Source organism: Sarcophilus harrisii, chromosome 5 (assembly GCF_902635505.1).
Source record: "Sarcophilus harrisii chromosome 5, mSarHar1.11, whole genome shotgun sequence".
In the NCBI taxonomy this organism is placed as follows: Eukaryota; Metazoa; Chordata; class Mammalia; order Dasyuromorphia; family Dasyuridae; genus Sarcophilus; species Sarcophilus harrisii.
The window spans coordinates 83,860,430-83,882,061 of NC_045430.1; the positions used below are offsets into that span (position 1 = coordinate 83,860,430).

At 34.4% G+C, this 21,632-nt stretch overlaps 1 protein-coding gene across 1 annotated transcript; it reads left to right on the forward strand.

Annotated features, from left to right (window-relative positions):
- The first annotated feature begins 801 nt into the window (after nucleotides 1-801).
- On the forward strand, nucleotides 802-19,797 carry PRIM1 (DNA primase subunit 1). Its single transcript, XM_012551523.3, has 13 exons — nucleotides 802-1,001; nucleotides 4,335-4,492; nucleotides 9,360-9,466; nucleotides 9,541-9,614; nucleotides 10,486-10,622; nucleotides 11,074-11,132; nucleotides 11,526-11,635; nucleotides 11,995-12,086; nucleotides 13,329-13,467; nucleotides 14,499-14,568; nucleotides 14,744-14,838; nucleotides 18,348-18,446; nucleotides 19,006-19,797. The coding sequence occupies exons 1-13, from the start codon at nucleotides 899-901 to the stop codon at nucleotides 19,023-19,025; spliced, it is 1,263 nt and encodes a 420-aa protein (XP_012406977.1). The 5' UTR covers nucleotides 802-898; the 3' UTR covers nucleotides 19,026-19,797.
- The last annotated feature ends 1,835 nt before the right edge of the window (nucleotides 19,798-21,632 follow it).

A 21,632-nucleotide genomic window follows, 5' to 3' on the forward strand; every position in this document is an offset into this window, starting at 1 on the left:
CGAGACTCTAGATTTAGAAAGTGGCGGGTTTACAAGAAAGTAATAAAGAAAATGCGAATAATTTAAATTAAACTAAAAGTGTGTCCAAGCATACAATCTCTCCTCTCCTTCTAGTCAATTGGTAAACATGTGGAAGCGCTTTTACTCGATCTCTTCCTCCAGTTTTGCATTTACTTTTGTGCTGTATCTTCCTGTAACATATCAGCTGCTTAAAAACGGGGATTTTTTCCTTTCCATCTAATTATCTCTAGTGCCCGGCGTGGTGCCCTGCCCACAGCAAGGTCATAATAAATGTTCGCTGAATTATCGACTTCTTTTCGACCTCCCTCCTGGTCTCGTTTCTTTCGGTCCAAACCCATCTCAAATGTCAGGCGGCCTAATGACTTTTTTTAAAATTTATTTAATATTATTAATTTATTTAATATTTGATATAATTATATTTTTATTTATTTTAACGTTCTTTTTTTAATATTTGAGTTCCAAATTCTCTCTCCTTCGGGCTTCACACACACACACGCTGAGAATACAAGAAATGTGATATCAATTATACATGAGAAATCATGCAAAACATAATTCCAGATTCGGGTTAATGATTCTTGGAACTCTTTCCCCTGCCCTATGAAATGAAATCAGCACTGCGTGATCTCCAGCGTCCTTCCATCTCCACAGTCCGTCTCCCTGCCCTTCTCTTTTCTCGCGTGCCTGAGCACAGGCTGCGCTCGCCAGTTTATACCGCACCAGGAACTACAAGTCCCAGAGGGCTCCCCAAAAGCCCCTTTCCCGTCGCGCCCCTGGCGCGCCTGCGTAGTGGTTCAGACTCGAGTCCCGTTTCCCGCCAAACTGTGTGTGGGGTTCCTCTTCCCGCTGGTGGTGCTGTCAGGCAAACCCCCTGAAGTTCATGGAGGCTTTTGACCCCGCCGAGCTGCCCGAGCTGCTCAAGCTTTACTACCGGAGGCTCTTTCCCTACTCCCAGTACTATCGCTGGCTCAATTATGGCGGAGGTGACCGGGGGACGGGTTCCTGGAGTGGGGGGAGGGAGAGGACCGTGGGGGGTCCGGGATCGGGGGAAGCAGTCTCCGGTTACTGAGAGTGACTCGGTGACCCCACTCTGAGACCCGGCCGCCTTGGCCACGGCACATAGGAAGCGCTCTATCGGGGCTAGCCATCGTCATCGCATCTGAAGCGCTCGGTAAAAGTTAGGTTATCGTTGTGGTTGAAGCGCTGTGTAAATGTTAGCTATCATTTTCATTGTTATTGACGAAGTTTAGACATTAGCTCTCGTTATTTTTGAAGCGCTATGAAAAACGAGCAATCTTTATTGTTGCTGTGATTGTGTAAATGCGCGCTGTCAATCAAAGCATTGGATTTGAGGTGCTATGTGAATACTAGCCATCATTATTGTTGAAGCATCTTGTAAATGTTAGTTATCTTTATTATTATGTCAATGTCAGCTGGCATCCTCATTATTGTTACTAACAGTGAGGTTAAGTGATTCGTCCGGGGTCACACAGTCAGTCTGTATTTTAGGTAAGATATGAAGCCCAGAATTCTTGACTCTGGCGCCAGCTCTGCTTATTTTTCAATGCTGCTTCTCACACCTTCCACATTTCAGTTACTTAATGAATTCTGATTGGATTGGATTAGATTTTGTTCTGCTTGCTCCCAGAATACTGAACTAGGAATAGCAAATAAAAGTTGAAGAGGAAGATTAAGCCTGGCTGAAAGGGAAGAATTTCCTAATAATTTTTTTTAATTTTATTAGTATTTTATTTTCTCAAATATATGTAAAGATAGTTAACATTCATCTTTGGAAAACCTTGGGTTCAGATTTTTTTCTCCCTCTCCTCCCCATTCCACCTTCCCCAAGGCAGCAAGCAAGCAAATATAGGTTAAATATGTGCAATTCTTCTAAACAAATTTCCATATTCATCAAGCTGCACACACACACACACACAATCAAATCAAAAGGAAAAAACACAAGGAAAAAAAAGCAAGCAAATAACAACAAGGTTTTCGTTCTCTCTTTGGATGTGGATGGCACTTTCCATCACAAGTTTATTGGAATTGTCTTGAATCACCTCAAAGTTAGATTTTTCTATAAATAATAGCCTGTCTTTAAGAAGTGAGCCCCTCTACACTTAAGATCCTTAAGCAAAAGCTGGATGAGTACTTGATTGTGTTGTAGACTGGGCTCTTGTTTAGTTCTGAGTTAGACTAGTTGCCTCCTGAGCTCTCTGAGATTTTGTGAATTCTTCCCCTTTTCTCCTCCTCTTCTTCCCCCACTACCCTTGTATCCCCATCTATTGAGTATCACTCCTTAGAGTTCAGGAAATTTCAGCATTGAAATCCTAGAGTTCTGAATACCAGAAGACCTAAGCTTTAATTCACCTTTGAACTAGAGAAAATGAGAGGCCTGGAATGGAATTTTGATCCCTTCATCTTAGATCTATGAAAAGAAATGCTCCAGTATCATAGCTTTCTAGGTCTAGAAAGGAAAAAGAACCCTCGTTTTTACAGATGAGAAAATTAAGGCCTAAAGTGACTACTGACTTTACCAAAGTAATGTAGGTGAACAGGTGAGCCAGGATTTGATCCCAGGTCTCCATATTCAAGGTTTTTTCCACTATACCAAGAACAAGATTTAATGTCTTCCTCTATTTCATACAGCCTATGAAACTTAATTATTAATCCTAAAGAAAGCCCCTTGAAGGACTAAAAAGATAAAACTTTTTTTCTTAATGCTTTATGTCATCCAGAACATTCAAATAAGTAAAAGTGATCTTACATAAATCATTATTTATATAATTTGTTTTCTTAGGCATATTGATTTTAGCAAATTTGTTCCCTATTGATCTTCTTTCCTAAATGTATTTTTTCAGATATTTCTCCTTTTATTTTTAAGTATTAAGTGTGTTTATTGTTGTCTTTCCATCTTCTGAAAAGAGAATTTTTCAGTTATTCCCTCATATGTATGTTGTTCTATATCAGTGTTCTCCAGATTTTTAAAAATCATTCTTTCCCCCCCTCCTCCCAGGCAATTGGAGTTAAGTGACTTGCCTAGGGTCAACAGCCAGGAAGTATTAAGTATCTGAGACTAGATTTGAACTCAGGTCCTCCTAATTTCAGGAGTGGTGCTCTATCCACTATACCAACTAGCTAAAAATCATTCTTTGCAGTATATCTCCAATATAGCCATAGGAATAGGTACTGGACCTGTTCAGTGAGGAAGTTCCCTCTGCCAATACAAGATTTATAAATTCAGGGAATTCCCTAAAGGGCCGAAAGGTTAAGTTGCCCAGTGTTAAAGTTGCCAAGTATGTGTAAAGGGTGAAATCTCCCCTCTCCCCACATATGTCAATTTAATTATTTATGAATGATAAGTTATATATGTATACATTTATAAATTATAAATATTTCTAAAAATATTTTTAATTTATAAACTGTGGTACTTAATTAAAAGTTGAGATATAGATGAAATCAACAATATTTCAAATAATTTTAATTTTATTAACAGTTCATTAAATTTCTGCTGCCATAAAAACATTTTCAATCAGAGCAAGGTAATTGAATATGGTTTATTATTTTTAAAAATTTTGGTTCAATAATTTGTATTGCAATTAAATTGCAATATTACTGAAAGTGAAAGAACACATGAGGGTACCATTGTCAACCATTTCACATCTTAGGATTCTCACTCTTCAGTACATTTTGTTAGCATTAATAAGTTAGTTTTCCCAAATATTTCCTTAAATACATATAAGTGCCAATTATGCCTTGTTCTTAGCACATCCTGATGAATAATCAGCATTTGATTGTCTATAAACAGACTTTGGGACTACATAGAACCTGAATCATACAATTGGCAATTGGAGAACACTTGGTATATAGAACTACATTCTACTTACTTAAGGAAGCATTGTTGTTAGAAATCTACCCTAGAAATGATGACTGATTGAATGAGTCTCTTTAATTGACTGTATCTACTGTCTAAAATACAGAAATGGACATACTACAGTAACCATGCTGGAATACTAATTTGAAGTCTGGTTATAAGCAGCTCTTCTTGGAGTATTGCCTTGTTTAAGTTCTCTTACCTTATTGTGCCCCCTCTCCTCAAGTAACAAGGCAACTACAATTCTATGTATATGTGACTTTTTTTTTTTTTTTACTTCTATAGCACCTCACATAATGCGTTTCCCACTTAACTGATACTTGTTCAATGAAATTTAATAAACCTTCAATATTTACTAATTGATTAATATGCCTGCTTTGTGCTGAAATATGAAAAAAACTTCACAAATTTGAAATTTAAAAGTGAAACTTGTATTTTGCAGTGGTAAAGAATTATTTTCAGCATCGGGAGTTTTCATTCACATTGAAAGATGATATATACATTCGCTACCAGTCTTTCAACAACCAAAGTGAGATGGAAAAGGAAATACAGAAATTGAATCCATACAAAATTGATATTGGAGCAGTGTATTCCCACAGAGTAAGTGTCTATGCATTTTTACTAATGGTATATTGAGCCCTCAGTCTTGATGAGGTAAACATTTGGTATATATTCACAATGTTGCTAAAGAAGCACAACTACAGCCAGTTTTACAAGTTCATTAAACTGGAATTGACTGAGAATAGAAGTGATATGGGCAGACCTAAGTTTTCACAAAGTCACTTTGGCAGCTTTGTGGAAAATGGATTACATTATGGAGAGACCTGAAGCAGAGGAACAATTAGAATACTTTTTCTACTGTAAAGGCAAGAGGTGCTAAGGGGTGAAACTAGGTTTTGTGAATAAAGAAAGGGACAAATGGCAGAAGTGCAGAGAGAGTGTGGAAGGGTCAGAATAGGAGTGGGCTAGTTGGGGCTTATCCCAAAGATTGGTCACATACATCCCCAAAGGATTCCAGTCTTACTGCTCTGAGCCAGTGATTTGTTAGTAATTGAAATTGGTTAAATTCAAATGTGAGTTGGTGATTGAAGCTCAGTGTGTTGTACATTGTTGCTTTTGTTTGTTGTTCAGTCATTTGGTCTTGTCCTACCCTTCAGGGCCCTCAGTGGGGTTTTTTTTGGCAAAGATGCTTGTAGGGTGGTTTGCCATTTCCTTCTCCAGTGGATTAATGCAAACAGAGATTGAATGACTCAATCAGGCTCATATAGCTAGTAAGTATCTGAGGCTAGAAGTCTTCCTAACTGGCAATTGGGTGGTGCAGTGGCTGGAGCCTAGGGACTTGAAATCAGGAAGACTCATCTTCAGTTCAAATATAACTTAAGACAGTTAAACTATGTGATTCTGAGCAATCTTGTTCACCTCAGTTCCTCATCTGTTAAAATAAGCTAGAGAAGAAAATGATAAATCACTCCAAGATCTTTGTCAAGAAAACCCCCAGAAAAGGATCACAAAGAGTCAAGAGTTTGGACCCAACTAATACAACTCAATAGTAAAAACTTCCTCATTCCATGTCAGGCACTAGTTTAATAAAGTTGACTCAAAAGTTGGATGGGAAGACCATAGGATTTGAGAGGATAGTTAAGAGCAACTTTGTTTTTCTCAGACTAAATCTGAATTTGTTTTTTAAAAAAACTTCAATTTTAAAATAACTTTAAAGAACTATTGTTTAGAGGTTTGGCAATTGTTAACGCTGTAAAGTTATCCATGCATATAACCTGTAAATAAAAGGCTATTAAATTTAAAAAAAAAAAAAAAAAAAAGAACTATTGTTTGATAACTTTTATGTACAGTAATCAAATAAGCTTAACTCAAGTGCCCCCTCCTATGCAGATCCCTTCCTAGTCATTAAAAAGTAGGTCTCAGCTTTGAATAGATTTTAGCATTTTACATCTCTCTAGTGCATTTGCATTTATTAAAGACCTATTATATGTAAGGCAGTGTTCTGAGAACTAGGATATAAAAACAAAGTCATCTTTACACTCAAGAAGCTTATTTCCTACTGAGAAAATAAAAGATACACATAAGAGAGTAAATACAGAAGTAATTTCATGAGGGAGACAATGCTATTAATTGAAAAACAAGAAATGTCTTAAGTAGGAAGTAACACCTAAGCTATATTTTAGAAGGTTCTTTAAGGGTACATTCCAGATATTGGAGCTACTTGTACAAGGGCTTGGAGGCCATAGATGCAATGTATATAGGGAACAGTGAGCAATATAATTTACCTGGAAAAGAAATTGGGTGAAGGAAAATGATATAAAATAAAATAAAAATAAGCAGTAACCAGATTATGGTGAATGTTAAATGACAGGCTAAAATACTTGCATTTTATTCTCAAGAAATTTTTTTTTTTTTTTGCTAAGGAGGCATTTGTGGTTAAGTGACTTACTTACCCAGGGTCTCAGCCTGTGTGTCTGAGAGTACATTTGAACTCAGGTCCTCCTGACTTAAGGGCTGATGCTTTAACCACTGCGCCACCTAGCTGCCCCAAGAAAAAAAATATTTTAAAGATATTTGCTATCTCTGTTTTAAGAATACTTTTTGCAATCGAATGGAGGATAGTTTGAGAGGAAAAGAGAAGTAGTGAGACCAATTAAGAAGCTGTTGCTGTGATCTCTAATGTACAGGCTATATCCTACCCTTTTCCCCTTTTTTTAATCTTCCACCACCTCCTTCCCATAGCTAATTGAGGACTTTTCACCAAGACAGCCATATCCTATATTCACATGCCCTTTTTCTTCTCCCTTCATTCCTTTCAACAATCTCATTCTGCCCCCTCCTTTCATTGACCTCCTATGTACCTGCCCTAACCATCCACCCCTTAAGATCATAACTTACCCAAGTACCTTTAGCTGTTAAAGAAGGAAAAATTATCCACTTAGGGTGTTCCTAACTCCTGATCTCCCATCACCCCCTCCGCCTCATCATTTGTAGCTATTAATGCTAGAGCAGGGGTCCTCAAACTCCACCCCGTGGCCAGATGCCGCAGCTGAGGGCGGTTATCCTCCTCACCTAGGGCTATGAAGTTTCTTTATTTAAAGGCCCACAAAACAAAGTTTTTGTTTTTACTATAGTCCGGCCCTCCAATAGTCTGAGGGACAGTGAATTGGCTCCCTGTTTAAAAAGTTTGAGGACCCCTGTGCTAGAGTGTGCATGTTCTCCATTTCAAGGTAGCGTCCAGTTAACCACTAGTCTACTAATAGGGGTTCTCCTATATTTCCGCACACACACTTCATTTTTTGCAGGGAAAAAGTAACCAGCACAAAATGGTTATGTTTTCTTTCCTCAAAAACCTTCCCTTTTTCATCAAGGGTACCTTGTCTCCCTGGCTCTCAGCTTCATTGTCCTTATCTTCTCATTCAACTGAAATTATTCTTTTCAAAGTTACCAGTTATTTCTTAATTGACAAATCTAGTAGCTTTTTCTCAATCCTCATCTTTCTTGACCTCTTTGCAACATTTGACATTTTTTAATACCTTCTCTTCTCTGGGTTGTTCTAGCCCTGCTTTCTCTTTTTGACCACTCTTCAGTCTTCCTGATTGGATTTTCATTCATCTCCTGTCTTTTAACTGGATGTTCCCCCAAGCTGCTCTGTATTAAACACTCATTTATTCTCATATTTGGTGATTTCATTAGCTCCAAAGGGTTTAACTATTATCTCCATGGATGTGACCCCAACTCTATATATGCAGCTCTAATGCTCTCTGAGCTTAAGTCCAGCATGATCAGTGACCTCTCAGACATTTCAAGTTGGACAATCCACAGACATCTCAAAATCACTGTGTCCAAAATAGCACTTAATTGCCTTTCCCCCAAAATCCTTCCCTCATCCAGATTCTCCTAGTTCTATTGAGGATACCACCATCCTGGTCATCACCTTTGTTTGAAGGTTTGATTCCTCTCTTTCTTCCCCCTTATATTTCAAGTTCAACAGCATCTCTCCTGTCTGTCCCCTTTTTTCTACTTCATTATCTTCCCCTTAGATGATTACAGTAATCTCTTATGGTCTCTTTGCCTCAGATTTCTTCTCCCCTTCCACTCCTTCTAGTCTTCTACATGAACTGCCTAAAGGAAAGTTTTAACCTATCATCCCCCTACTCAGTAAATGGCAGTGTCTCCCTAGTGACTTGAGGTTAAAATATTATTTCATCTTTATCTCATCCTTTTTTAAGGATTTTAAAAACCATCCTTTTTTTGGTGTAATTTAATAATATACTTAATTGTTACCTTAGTAGTACATGTATATAAAATGTAAAATAAGTAGAGACCAAATACTCAAAAAATATTTATGTCTGATAAGTATGTACCCTCAAAAAAGTCTGCATATCTGTGATCTAGGCTAGTGGTGATAGCCTAGCTTGAGTAAAGGTTGTGTGGGTAGAGAGAAAAGGATGGATGTGAGATGTAGAGTCAAAAAAGTTAGTGACTGAATGGCAGGGAAACGGAAGAATTAAGGGTGACTCCAAGATCAGAAACGAGGGTAATGGGAAAAGCTGTGGCAACAGGAGGGAATATAACATTTTAGAAATGTTGAGTTTGAGGAGCCAACTGAACATCCTAGGGAAGACGTCTAAGAAACAGTTTGTGACACAAATCTGGATATAGGTTTGGGGATCAAACATAGAGGTGATAATTGAATCTAAAGCACTTGTGACAGGATTGGCATGGGGGTGGGCAAAAGAGAGAAGATTCTATGTGGGAGAAAAAGATCCAAGACACCTTGTAGGGTAGTGCCCAGGCTTACTAGGAAGGAGGATGATAAAAAAGGTAACAGAACTTTAAAAAAAAATAGTGTCATCTTTATCAAGGGCAAAGTGTATAACCAGGAGGATGTTATTAGGAATGTACTTGTGAATCTTAAGGAATTATATAAATATAAGTTATTGTCATTATCTCATATTGTACTTGCATAGGTATCATATATAAGCTACAAGGTTGTTAAGTTCTGTGGGGGCAAGGACTATGTCTATCTGAATTCTGCATCTTTCAACACTTATCAGAGTACTCTAACAGAGTAGGCACTTAATCGTGTGTTTTTAAATTGAAGTCAAAGTCCTTAGAATAATTTAAAATTAGCACATTGCTTATATTACAATATTTATTTATAAAGTATTTGAAAACATTTACCTTAAGATTAAACATTATAATAGTCAATGTATATTGAGCACCCATATGAACTATTTAGCAAATCCTATCTTTAGTATACAGTGGGAAAGTAAACAAGGCCAATCCTCACTAAATTATCACAAATTCCTAATTTGTAAGATCCAAATTAATGAGATTTCGCTGATTTAACGTGAATATTTGTGACTTCATTTTGGTCACCCTTCTATTTGTGGTACTTAGTAGTAGAGCAAATGAAAATGCTTGCTTGAAATTAATAGGTTTCTTTTTTTCTTGTCCACAGCCCATTCAACATAATACAGTGAAGCTAGGGGCTTTTCAGGCTCAGGAAAAAGAGCTGGTGTTTGACATTGACATGACAGACTATGATGATGTGAGGAGGTGCTGTAGGTAAGGACAGACACCTAGGAGCTGACTGGAAAGGTTCCGATGGCAATTAGTCACCAATGGTTTCTCTGCTTCAGTTCTGCAGATATATGTTCTAAATGCTGGACCCTTATGACAATGGCCATCCACATCATAGACAGAGCTCTAAAAGGTAAAGTATCTCACATGGTTTCTGAATTCTAGACACCATAGGAGAAGGGATGTTGCAAGCTGTAGCACTTAAAGAGAAAGGCAAGCAGGATAGGGAGAGGACTCAAATATGTCATGGGAAGAATAGTTAATGGTACTAGGAATGGTTAGCATGAAGTAGAATAAACCTAGGGAGGCTGTTTTCAAATATGTGAGGGATTATTATATGGAAGAATGATTAGATTCTGTAAAGCTGCAGAAAATATAGCCATTGAGTTTCATTGGAAGGTTCTAGAGCTATATTTCACCTCATTACAGCAAAGAAAATTTCTTAATTTAGATTAATAGTTTTCTTCTGAGCACTGGTTTATACTACTACAATTCTTCATGACCCCATTTGGGATTCTCTTAGCAAAGATACTGAAGATGTTTGCCATTCCCTTCTCCAACTCATAGATAAGGAAATGGGCAAACAGAATTAAGTGACTTGCCCAAGGTACATATCTGGTGAGTGTGTGAGGCTAGATCTGATCTTGGGAAGACGAGCCTTCCTGATTTCAAGCTCAGTGCCTATCCACTCTGCCACCTAGCTGTTCTTATATTGCTATAGCATCTTTTTTTCATTAGTTCTCAAGATGTCCTAACGTGTTATTATCCTTAAACATGTAATACAAAAAGTGTTACAGTGAATTGCAAATGTGACCAATGCTTTTCTTTTTAAGAAAATATGCATGTATTGTTAATCCTGTAGAGTTACCCATGTATATATCCTGTAAATAAAAGGCTATTAAAAAAAAAAAAGAGCTCTTGATTTAGGATAAAAAAAAAAAGAAGAAAAAGAAAATATGCATGTATTTATTAGAAGAAAAAACACCCAATTTTTTTCCCCACAGAGGACTTTGGATTTAAGCATTGCCTCTGGGTATATTCTGGAAGGAGAGGTGTTCATTGCTGGGTGTGTGATGAAACAGTCAGAAAATTATCCTCAGCAGTACGTTCTGGGATAGTAGAATATCTAAGTCTTGTCAAGGTATGAAAACCTTAATTACAATTAAAATTTACTGCTATGTCAAACATCATTAACTCTAGAATATTTAGTAGTACAAAAAATGAAAACTTAGAATTATCCTTATTATGACAAGTATATCCTTTAGAGTATTCCATTCTAGAATAAATTTAATTATAAATAGCTGGTTTTATTTGGAAACTGTATGGGATAGTTTGATATTTCAGACTTGCATGTAAGTTTTTATCATTATAGTAAAAATGGAAGTTAATTTGTTTTTCCTATTCATTTATGTCAAGTGAAATTATCATATAAAATTGCAGGTGTTGAGACAGTATGTTAAATAGCTTCCAAGCATCCACATTTAAAGAAATATTATAATTAATCTTTTGTACAGTTACAAAAAAGATAGGATTTCTTGAATTTTTTTTAATTTGCTTGTACATAAATAGTTCTTTTTTTAATTATTTTTTAGGGAGGAGAAGATATGAAAAAGAAGGTTCATCTGAGTCCAAAAATTCATCCTTTCATCAGGTCTGTTCAAAAAGATACTGTGTAATTCAAATTTTTCTTTATGTTTTCTGAGACCATACTTTATAGAAACATATTTCATGTGAAATATTACTTTTTTTTTGTTTTATTTTGCCAATTTCTACTTGTCTTTTAAAATGCTATTATGTGATTAAAGTAGGTTGCTCAAAATTAAACCTATGAATTATGTTCTTTATACTGCTACTTCTGCTATCCTGTCTGTGGCTACTTCTGATACTACAGTATTGTGGGCTTTAACAGTTAATTGACATTTGCAAATCTAAATATCAATTCAATGAAATTGAATAATAGATTAATTGAATAATTAATCCCATTAAATAACAGAATCTGTATGTGTACATGTTGATAATGGATCTGTGGTTTTTATCCTTACAGAAAATCAATAAACATAGTAGAAAAATATTTTGAAGAATATGCCCTGCTTGGTCAAGATATTCTTGAAAATAAAGAGAACTGGAATAAAATTCTAATGCTTGTTCCTGAATATATCCTTTCTAAAAAAATTATTAAACCAGCTGTCTTCATCTGTGATACTATGAATAACTGCTTTCTGCCCTATTTTAGTCCTTTTTATCCTTCACATCTCAATGTAATTTTTTTCTATCCTCTGGATTTCTTTCCTTCATTTACTAAGGGACTATGAGAATAGTAACAAAAATTGACATTCAGAAAATCTAGCCAGATTCTTTTAAAAATTGTTGCTTTTAAAAAAAAATGTGCACTTATCCCCTAAATATTTGCAAATTTTAGATATTCTTATAAGTATCCATTGTTTAAATCATGTTTGGGAATTTATCTTATTTATATCATAAGCTAAAGTTCTGGTTTCTTAATTTCCTGTCACCTCTTCATGCTGAGCTTCAGCAAGGATTCCAGAAATTTCATAATTCTGTTCAGCGTTGGGAACATTTGAAACAAGTAGTGAGCACATATCGGGTATGTTTTGCTAAAATATTTGGTTTTGGAAAGGAAAAAAATATAATTTATTGAGTGTTCTTTTTTTTTCTTGTATGTTGAAAATGGCTGGTCATTTTTACTTTGCAAAAAGAAACAGATGCAGCATGGGCTTGTTGGTCTCAGTCAAGAAAATGAAGTTTGAGTCTTTTTGCCATATTGGCCTATGACTTTTAACATGTGACCTAAGTGGCCCAAGTGGTCTTTTAAAACTAGAAGTTATACAGTGAGGTGATTAAGGCCAGTTCCAATGATCTTGTGATGAAAAGAACCATCTACACCCAGAGAGGACTGTGGGAACTGGGTGTGAATCACAATATAGTATTTTTATTTTTTTTGTTGTTGTTGGCTTGCATTTTGTTTTCTTTCTCTTTTTTTCTTTTTGATCTGGTTTTTCTTGTGCAACAAGATAATTCTATAACTATGTATGCATATATTGGATTTAACATATATTTTAACATGTTTAACATAATATTGGATTACTTGCCATCTAGAGGAGGGGTGGGGGAAGAAGGGGAAATTTTGGAACACAAGGCTTTGCAGGGGTCAGTGTTAAAAATTATCCATGCATGTTTTGAAAATAAAAAGCTTTAATAAAAAAAAATAGCATAACAAGATATAGTTGCATATACATATATGTGTATGTATATATATATATATATATATATATATATATATATATATATATGTATGTATGTATATACACATAGAAATCCAGATCTCTAGAAACAGATTTAATACATAGATATATTAACATACATATAATATGTATATAATTTAGACATACATATAGATATTGACCTCTACTTATATATATTTAAAGCATGAAACTTGGATTTAAATTTTTGTTCCAAAATCTTACCTTTATAGCACTTGGCAATTCAGATTGCCTTCTCAAGCTCAGTTTCCTTAGAGGCAAAATGAGGGTGTTAAAATAGATGATATCTAAAGTCTTCTCCAGGTCTAATATTTTATGATTGTGTTATGCCTTATGTTCTCAATTATTAAATCATTATTTTTGAAATAAAAAACAAAACACTTGAGTAATGTGAGGGGAAAAAAAAGACAAAGTTGTAGAACAGATACCTATCTGCATTGGTACAGAGAGTTTCTTCATCAGGAGTTTGCTATATCAATGAAACTACAAAATCAGACAAAAAAGAAAAAATATTTTAAAAAGTTCTTTGTTATTTATCATATTGGATTTCTGTTTGTTTTTAAAAGTCTGTCAGAAATGAGAAATTTGGACAGCACATAGATTGGGAAATCATGCTACAATACTGTTTTCCTCGATTGGATATTAATGTTAGCAAAGGAATCAATCATTTATTGAAGAGTCCATTCAGCGTTCATCCTAAAACAGGTACAATTTAAATAAAGAAACATAAGAAGGAAATTAATATCCTTAAGAGTTTTTATTTTAGCTACAAAGATTTATGGGTGGAATATTTTCTACTGAGATAGGGTGAAGAGTTACTATCTAATCATTAATCCAGAAAATAACTTGAGTTAGACATCTTTCTATTTAGTCAATTAGGTATTAACAAATTAAATTTTTAAAAAAATTTTTTCACATATATATAATACCAGGTACTGTCCACTAAACAATTGGCACTGACTAGGTATTTTTTTTAAAAGGTCTATAATTCACAATATTAATATCAATTCACAAATTGGAAGGAATCCTAGCAAGATTAAGTTATCTGTCTATTGTTATACTTCTAACTGTGGCAAAGTTAGCATTCTCAATTCAGTATGTCTGTGATTTTCTCAGAGATTGCAAAAGACATTTTTAGATCCCTTTTGTTGTTATTGTTTTGATGAATCTAAAGTGTGGATTTAAAATTAAAATTTCCATACTGGGGAATAGCCATGGATCATTAAGCACAGTGCTTAGCCTTTGACATAGGCATCAATGGATATGTTAAAGCAGGATGTAGTTTTTCTCCTAAGAGTTGATACATCCTCAAAATTTGTTTTCCTTAGTGTAACCTCGTAGGACTCTAACATCATTTTATCTAAACTTTTTGAAACTTTTCAACTTAACCCATCTATGGGTAATGAGTTCAAATAGTACTTTAAAAAATATATATACTTGCTCTTTAGTAGTCTGAAATTTAACTTTAGCCTTCAAAGTGGTACCCTTCATTTTATCATTCAGAGATTTGGTAAACAAGCCAGTGTTCTCTCTGTACAAACTCTGCATAATTTTTATAAATTTTGTGATATAACAACTCTATAAGCATTGCTCAAAATGCTTCTAGTTCAGCTTTTCCCTCATTTTATTTTTAGCAAAGTATTTTTGAGTAATTTCTTATAATAGGCAAATTGAAATGATTTGCCCTTTGTTAATAGCAAAAAATTAAAGGTATTTTTTTGTTTGGATTCTTGTAGGTCGTATTTCTGTTCCTATTGATTTGCAGAAAGTGGATCAGTTTGACCCATTCACCGTTCCCACCATAAGGTGTGCCCTTTATTTAAATTTTCTTAGAAATCTTTATTCTGAGTAGATTTACTTGGATTCCAAATTAAAATTCTGTGGCTATTTTGAAGCAGCATAGTTTACAATATAGCTATTAATTAAGTGATTATGTTATAATGACAAACTAGACCCAACTTTGAAGTCCTCTTATTTGTAGCCAAATCTGCCATGAATTAGATATGGTCTCCAGTAATGAAGATGACGGAGACAAAGAGAATGAAGCTGAACCTGATACCAAGCGTCGCACTAGAGGTAGGTCAGTAATATATGGCTGCTTCACTATAACTCACCTTGCCTATTGTGCTGTCCTACAAAGATAGATTCACCATAATCAGAATTCTTAATAACAATAATGATGGTATCATAGCATCAACGAGTACTTTTTTAAGTGCCTGTTATATACTATTCACAGTAGTAGGCACTGAGGATACAAGTACAAAGAAAGGATCAAGGAAATTGCACTGTAATGCATCACCAATTAGTATTATTGAATAACTAGTCACTTTTCACATATTGTTGATTCAACATTCTGGTCATCCACTAGCACTATTGAAGTAGTTTTGTTTGTTTTTGTTTTGTATTTTGCTGAGTCAATTGGGGTTAAGTGACTTGGCCAGGGTCACATAGCTAGGAAGTATTTGAAGCTGGATTTGAACTCAGGTCCTCCTGACTTCAGGGCTGGTGCTCTACCCACTGCACCATCTAGCTGCCCCTGAAGAAGTTTTCTAATAGACCTCTCTATCTTAGCAGTTTCCCCTTTTCAGTTTATCCTTAGTATTACTTTTAAAATAAATCAGCGTATTCAAAGATCTCTTAATTATCTCACTCCTCAAAAGTTTTTGGTGGCTCCCTATTTCCTTCCGAAGAACTTTGAAACTATTCTACTTTGCATTCAAGGCCTTCCACAATATGACAACAGCATATACATCTGAGTTTATCTCATATTAGTCCCTTCCTATGCATTCCATACTTGGGCCTAATTGGACAACTTTTAATCCTGTCACCTTACTATTTTTATTGATATTGATCTCCTTTCCTAGAATGATTTCCCTGCATTTTTAAAATGTTGGGTCAACCTTTACAAATAACAAATAACATTTCTTCTATAAAATCTTCCTTTATCCCTTTGGATAATATTTTTCCCCCTCAGTCCCCCTACCACTTTGCTTTGCAACTCTAGTACATTTAGCTTATGATGGTATGTATTAAAGAAGGTTAAATTTTAAATGGGCCAGTAGATACCACCTGACATTATTTCAACTATCCAGGTTTTTATTATGGCAATTCCAGAGAGTAGGTAATTTTGTTTCATTAGAAATGACATTTCCATAGTAGCTAGTTTAATTGACTTTCAACCCTTAGAGAAAAAAAAAATCTAACTAGGGAAATCAGACATGAAACTGTACTGTGTTGAAATTTGGGCCACTATGCTATTGTAAAGGCATATACATGTGAAAAGCATCTACTATACAATAGTACATGAAGAAAGTAGGAATATTTTGCCTGTAAAAGATAAGACTTAGAGAGGAAGTTGACAGTTGTCCTCAGATATTTAAATAGATTGCATGGAAAATGAAATGTGTATATTCTATGTAGCTGCAAAAGATAGAACCAGCACCACTGGGTAAGAATAGCAGGAAATCAATTTTCAAATCAATATGAAGATTTGTCTAAGAATCAGAACTATACCAAAGTAGGCTAGATTGCCTTGTGGGGTGGCATAATAATAATAACGTAGTGATTTACATAAAAGATGTTTTCTTTTTTTTATTTTTAATTTTATTCTTATTTTATCTGTTCTTGGACATTGTAAGCTGAGCTTTGATGACTATGTCAGGAACATTGTCAAAAGAGTTCTTGCTTGGAATGGAAGGTTGAGCTCAAATTCATTGATTTCAAAGGTCCCTAAGTTATGGGACTTAAGGGACTGCATGAGTTATGGAAGCATCCTGTACAGAGAAAGAGTCAGTGGGCCTGAGGTTAAATCCTAGTACTATTGTTTACTAGCTCTGTGACCTTTAGCAGGTCACTTAATTTCTCTGGGCCCCAGTGTCTTTATATGTAAAATGAGTGGGTTGAACTAGGTGAAAACTCTAGTGGCAACTCATATAACCTAGGTCCATAATAATAATAACTAGCATTTATTTAGTACTTTGAGGTTTATAAAGTACTTCACTTGTTATCTCATTTCATCCCAAGATCTATGACATAAGTCTTATTACTTATTTTACAAATAAGGAAACAGGCTGAGTGAACTTGTAACTTTCCCAGGGTCACATAGCCAAGTGAATGTGTGAGGCAAGATTTGAGACCAGCCTATCTATTGAGCCACCTACTTGCCTCTTTGTGGTTACCATAAGCTTATCAAGCAGTACTGCCCCATAATCACCTAATTAATGGTGCTTCTTCACCTAGAATGACTTTCATCTAAAGTCAAAAAGACAACTTTAGCACTATCTTAACCATTTCTGTCTCTGAATGTCTTCTATATCTGGGCTTCTGTATTCTTAGTGTCTCTTATCTGTTCCAACTGATTTTGATCTTTAATCAGATAATTTCTTCAGAAGTATACATCTGGTTTTTCCAATTTAAATCCTTTAAATTTTTATGCTTAGCATGGTTCTAGATGCTTAGTAGCTAGCTATTCATTAAACATTTCCTGAGTTGACTTAATAGGTTAAGTCCAAAATAAGAAGTTTTGTGGTATGATAATTAAAAGTCAGAAAACTTTTTCATTATGATAGTGCTAGACTACAGAGACTATTGTCTCTAATTTATTAGATATAAAACTCGGCCTTTGCGAATTATATTATTCTCTCACAGAGTTATTTGGGAAGTGTTTTTTAAGTCTTAAAACATTTTCTTAGTGAGGTTGTTTGTTATTACAATTAATGATAAACAGTTATTACAATACCATATCTAAGATCAGGAAAATTCACCATGAGATTTTTTTTTTTGTAGGTACAAATTTCTTATTATATTATCTGACTTTTCAATTAAGAGGTATTTTGGGACCTTGTGCCATAAGTCCAAAGCAGTAGTAATTCATGTGTCTATTAGATGAATAAATGAAGGTCCTTTAATATTTTGTGGGCAGCTAAATGATACAATGAATAGGCCTCAAGTTTCTGAAAGACCTGAGTTCAAATGCAGCCTCAGACACTAGCTCTATGACCTTGGGCAAGTCACTTAACCCTGTTTGCTTCAGTTTTCTTACCTGTAAAATGACCTGTAGGAGGAAACATTTTAGATTTGTTTTATTTGTTTTAAATTAAGTCTGCTTAAGTGAGTGCTTAAGTGAATTTCTGTAGGGATACTCCTAGACTAATATAAAAACTCAGTATGAGATAGACCTGTAATGCTTCCTTGCCAAAAGTTTCAAAAGTAGATTTTTTTCTTCCCTGAACATGTACAACTCAGATATTATCATGCAAAAGAGAAGAAAATTCAATATAAAACCTTTGCTTCACATACTTTGAAAAGAATGTATATTTTTTCTGTCAGCATCACATTCTTAATGTTTCCAGAAATTATAGGTCAGATCACCTAAAATATATTGCTCTTTTAGGAAACCAGTTATTAGAAGGCAAAGTTTCTAAGATGAAGAACTTTTAATAAATAGTCATTTGATTTTGCCTATTAGTAGAATGACTAGGAAAGCAATCAATCAAACTGGAGTGAGGTATTTTAAAGAACATTCATAGGCTCCATAGCCTTTGATGCTAAAATGCTGAGTTGAACACATTTTATTTGTCTCTTAGATTATAAGAAGACCAGTCTGGCTCCCTATGTGAGAAGTTTTGAACAATTTTTGGAAGAACTAGATAAATCCAGAAAAGGAGAACTTCTGAGGAAGAGTGGTAAGTGTTCAGAAATTAGCAAACTTTCAATGGCCTTCTCCTTTTAATATGGAATTAAGGGTAGGGAAGTAGTAAAGTATAAGAAGAAGGCCGATGTTTAGTATTTCCTCAAAATTTATTGACTTAGCTTGGAGATACTTAAAGTGTTTTTAAAGGTATAATCCCCTTCTCTAGAAATATGGAGGACTATAGCAGTATTATGGAAATATAGATTTCTCACTTCCTTTTAAAGCATCTATATGAAAATTTAAGGAACAGAACCCAATATAGTGCCTCATATATAGTAGGAAATCAATAAATATTTATTGAGAAAATGAACACAATTGTGACTTAAAATTAGCTACATTAATTGCCATCATGAAACACTATTAATATTAAGTTCTAAGTAATTCTGTTGCATTACATTAATGTACATTGTACTTTTCAGTAAACTAACAGGACTAAGCATTCTGTGAAAGTAAAAACATTTAAATGTAAAATGATTGGTTATTTCTTAACTATCCTCTGATGTTGCTTTGCTAAAAAAATAAATAAATTAATCTGTAACTTTCTATTTTAGATGCACAGAGAGATTTCTGAAGACTACGACTCCTTTTATACCAAAGTGAATTTCTCTGACCTTCAGCCAATAGTTCATTGTAACTATATAATAATATACTGGACTATACACAATATAATTATTGGGTCATAGTTTACAAATATTAACAGCAGTTTATATTGAAAAGGTTCCTAATACCATTAAAAATGTATTCACAAGTATAAGACAGTACCTGATAGAAGAGAATTTGGTGATAGATTTAATATCATTTTCAAAGTACATTCTTTTTTTGGAGAGAGGAATCAGATTTTCAAAGATTCCCATTCGTTAGCTTTCTGACATAATTTGTTTACAACAAAGTAGATACTTTTATTTATTTTATTTTTTTTTTTTTGTAACAAAAGTCTTTGCTTTTTTTACCAAAAAATATTTTAAAGGCAACTGAGTAATAATATATTCAAGATCCTAATTTTAATTCACTGGAAACAGTGAAGAGATTTTCCTGGTAAAGGAAATTTATCCTTAAGTGTCAGCCAGTTAAGCTTACTGATCTCATGTATGTTCTGAATCACATCAGAGCTTTTCTGAGTTTCAGTTGATCAGCCATTCATAGTCCCAGTTCTCAGCCTTCACAATTAATGTTTAAATAGCACACAGAGCCTTTTTTAACTTTTTTCCTTTTTTGAAGTTTTTAACTTACACTCTCCTTATACATGAGCCTTTCCATACAGAACATAGAGTATTGCATGTGAAACTGAATCTCCACTTCATACTGCTTTTTAAAATAATAAATCTTACATGTTACTTTTCAAACTTGCTTATCTATACTTCCTTCTCTTCTATACATTTTTTGTTTGTTTGTTTTTTGGTTTTGGTTTTTTGTTTGTTTTTTTTTGCTGAGGCAATTGGGGCTAAGTAACTTGCCCAGGGTCACACAGTCAGGAACTGTTAAGTATCTGAGGGCAGATTTGAACTCAGATCTGCCTGACTTAGGGCCGATGCTTTATCCACAATACCAACTAGCTGACCCCACTTCTATGCATTTTTTAAAAAATATTTCAATGATCTACTTTATCTGGCATAATGATACTTTCTCCCCAACCTTCACTTTCCATTCTTCCTTTAAAAACTGGAAAAAACTTGTAACACTTAAGTTAAACAAAATGAATCCACATAGTGGCCAAGTCCACAAATGTATTATCTCTTTTTGCTCCTTGAGTCCATCACTTCTTTGTCAGGATGTCGGTAACATGCCTCACCTCTGAAGATACAGTTAGTCATTGCATCGATCAGAATTCTTAAATTTACCTTTCTAGGTTTTTCTTGTCTCTTAGTTTTTATTTCAGTATCTTTTCTTCAGAAATGCTTTAAAGTTTCTATTCCATTTCATTTTTTAAAATTTAGCCTTGCTATTTTAACACTATTAATACTAAGTATTCTTCAAGACTGTTTCCAGAAACTATTTGTAACTACTTCTTGTTTCCGTGTTCTCAGAATTCTTAAAATTAAGGAAACTTCTAGAAATAAATACTGGCTAACCTTACAATCAAAGACTTAGAGTTATGTGATTAAGAGCACCTTGATATTTTAAAATAGCCAAATCCTTTACATGGAAAACATATTTAATTTGATTTCATGCAGATAGTTAATTTTTTGATAATACAATCCAAGTGACAGATTCCTTTTGTTTACCTTTAAACTTTTAAAATGCTTTCTTAATATTCTTTTTTCATATTAATGCACTTCCTACCAATTCACCTCTCCCTTGCCCTCAAGTAGAAGGCCTTCATTATAGCACATTTATTTCATCAGACAAAACATACTTAAGATATTGTCATATCCAAAAAATGTACATCTAGTTCTTGACCTTTGTTCTATCACTTTTCTACCATCTCTGTCAGTCAATCAATAGCTAATCCATAAACATGTAAGTGCTTACAGGCACTGTTCCAGGGTACTGGGGAATACAAATATTAAAAAGTCCCTCCTTTCAAGAAACTTACAATATAGAGAAGCCAAATTCCACGGTAAGTGCCAGTGAATGAGAAACCAGTCCTATTCCTTTCCGTAAATGGAGGAATTTATGGTTCAACCCTCCAAACAGGAGCAGAAGGTACTAATGAAGTATGAGAAACAGGGCTGATTGGATATTGGAAGATAATGAAATTTTCCAATGAGGAGTTGACTGACAGCGTGGTGAAACTCAAGTCAGTGGATAGGAAAAGAGATGTCACCACAACATGCCCAGCACTTAGCACGGTGCCTGGTACATTTGTTATCAATAGTGTCTGATCATAGCATGCCAGTTCCTTTTATCCTCTACTGTTTCCAAGAATTTCTCCAAGCTCTTTGTCATTGTTTCTAGGACACCATTTGTAGAGCATCAATAAACAGCCATTTTTCTTTCTTACTCTTTTTCTTTGGAATATTTTTTATTATTGCTTCTTGACAATATTGTGAACCTCTGCCTAGCAGATCTAATCGCTTATATCCATTACTTTCATTTCATATTCTTAGTGAGCAATATTTAGGTCATGCCTTTATGGTCTGATGGTTTTTCTTATTTTCTTTGAGTCTGAATTTTGTAATAAAAAACTCATGATCTGATCTAGTCAGCTCCAGGTCTTTTTTAAATCGATCATATAGAG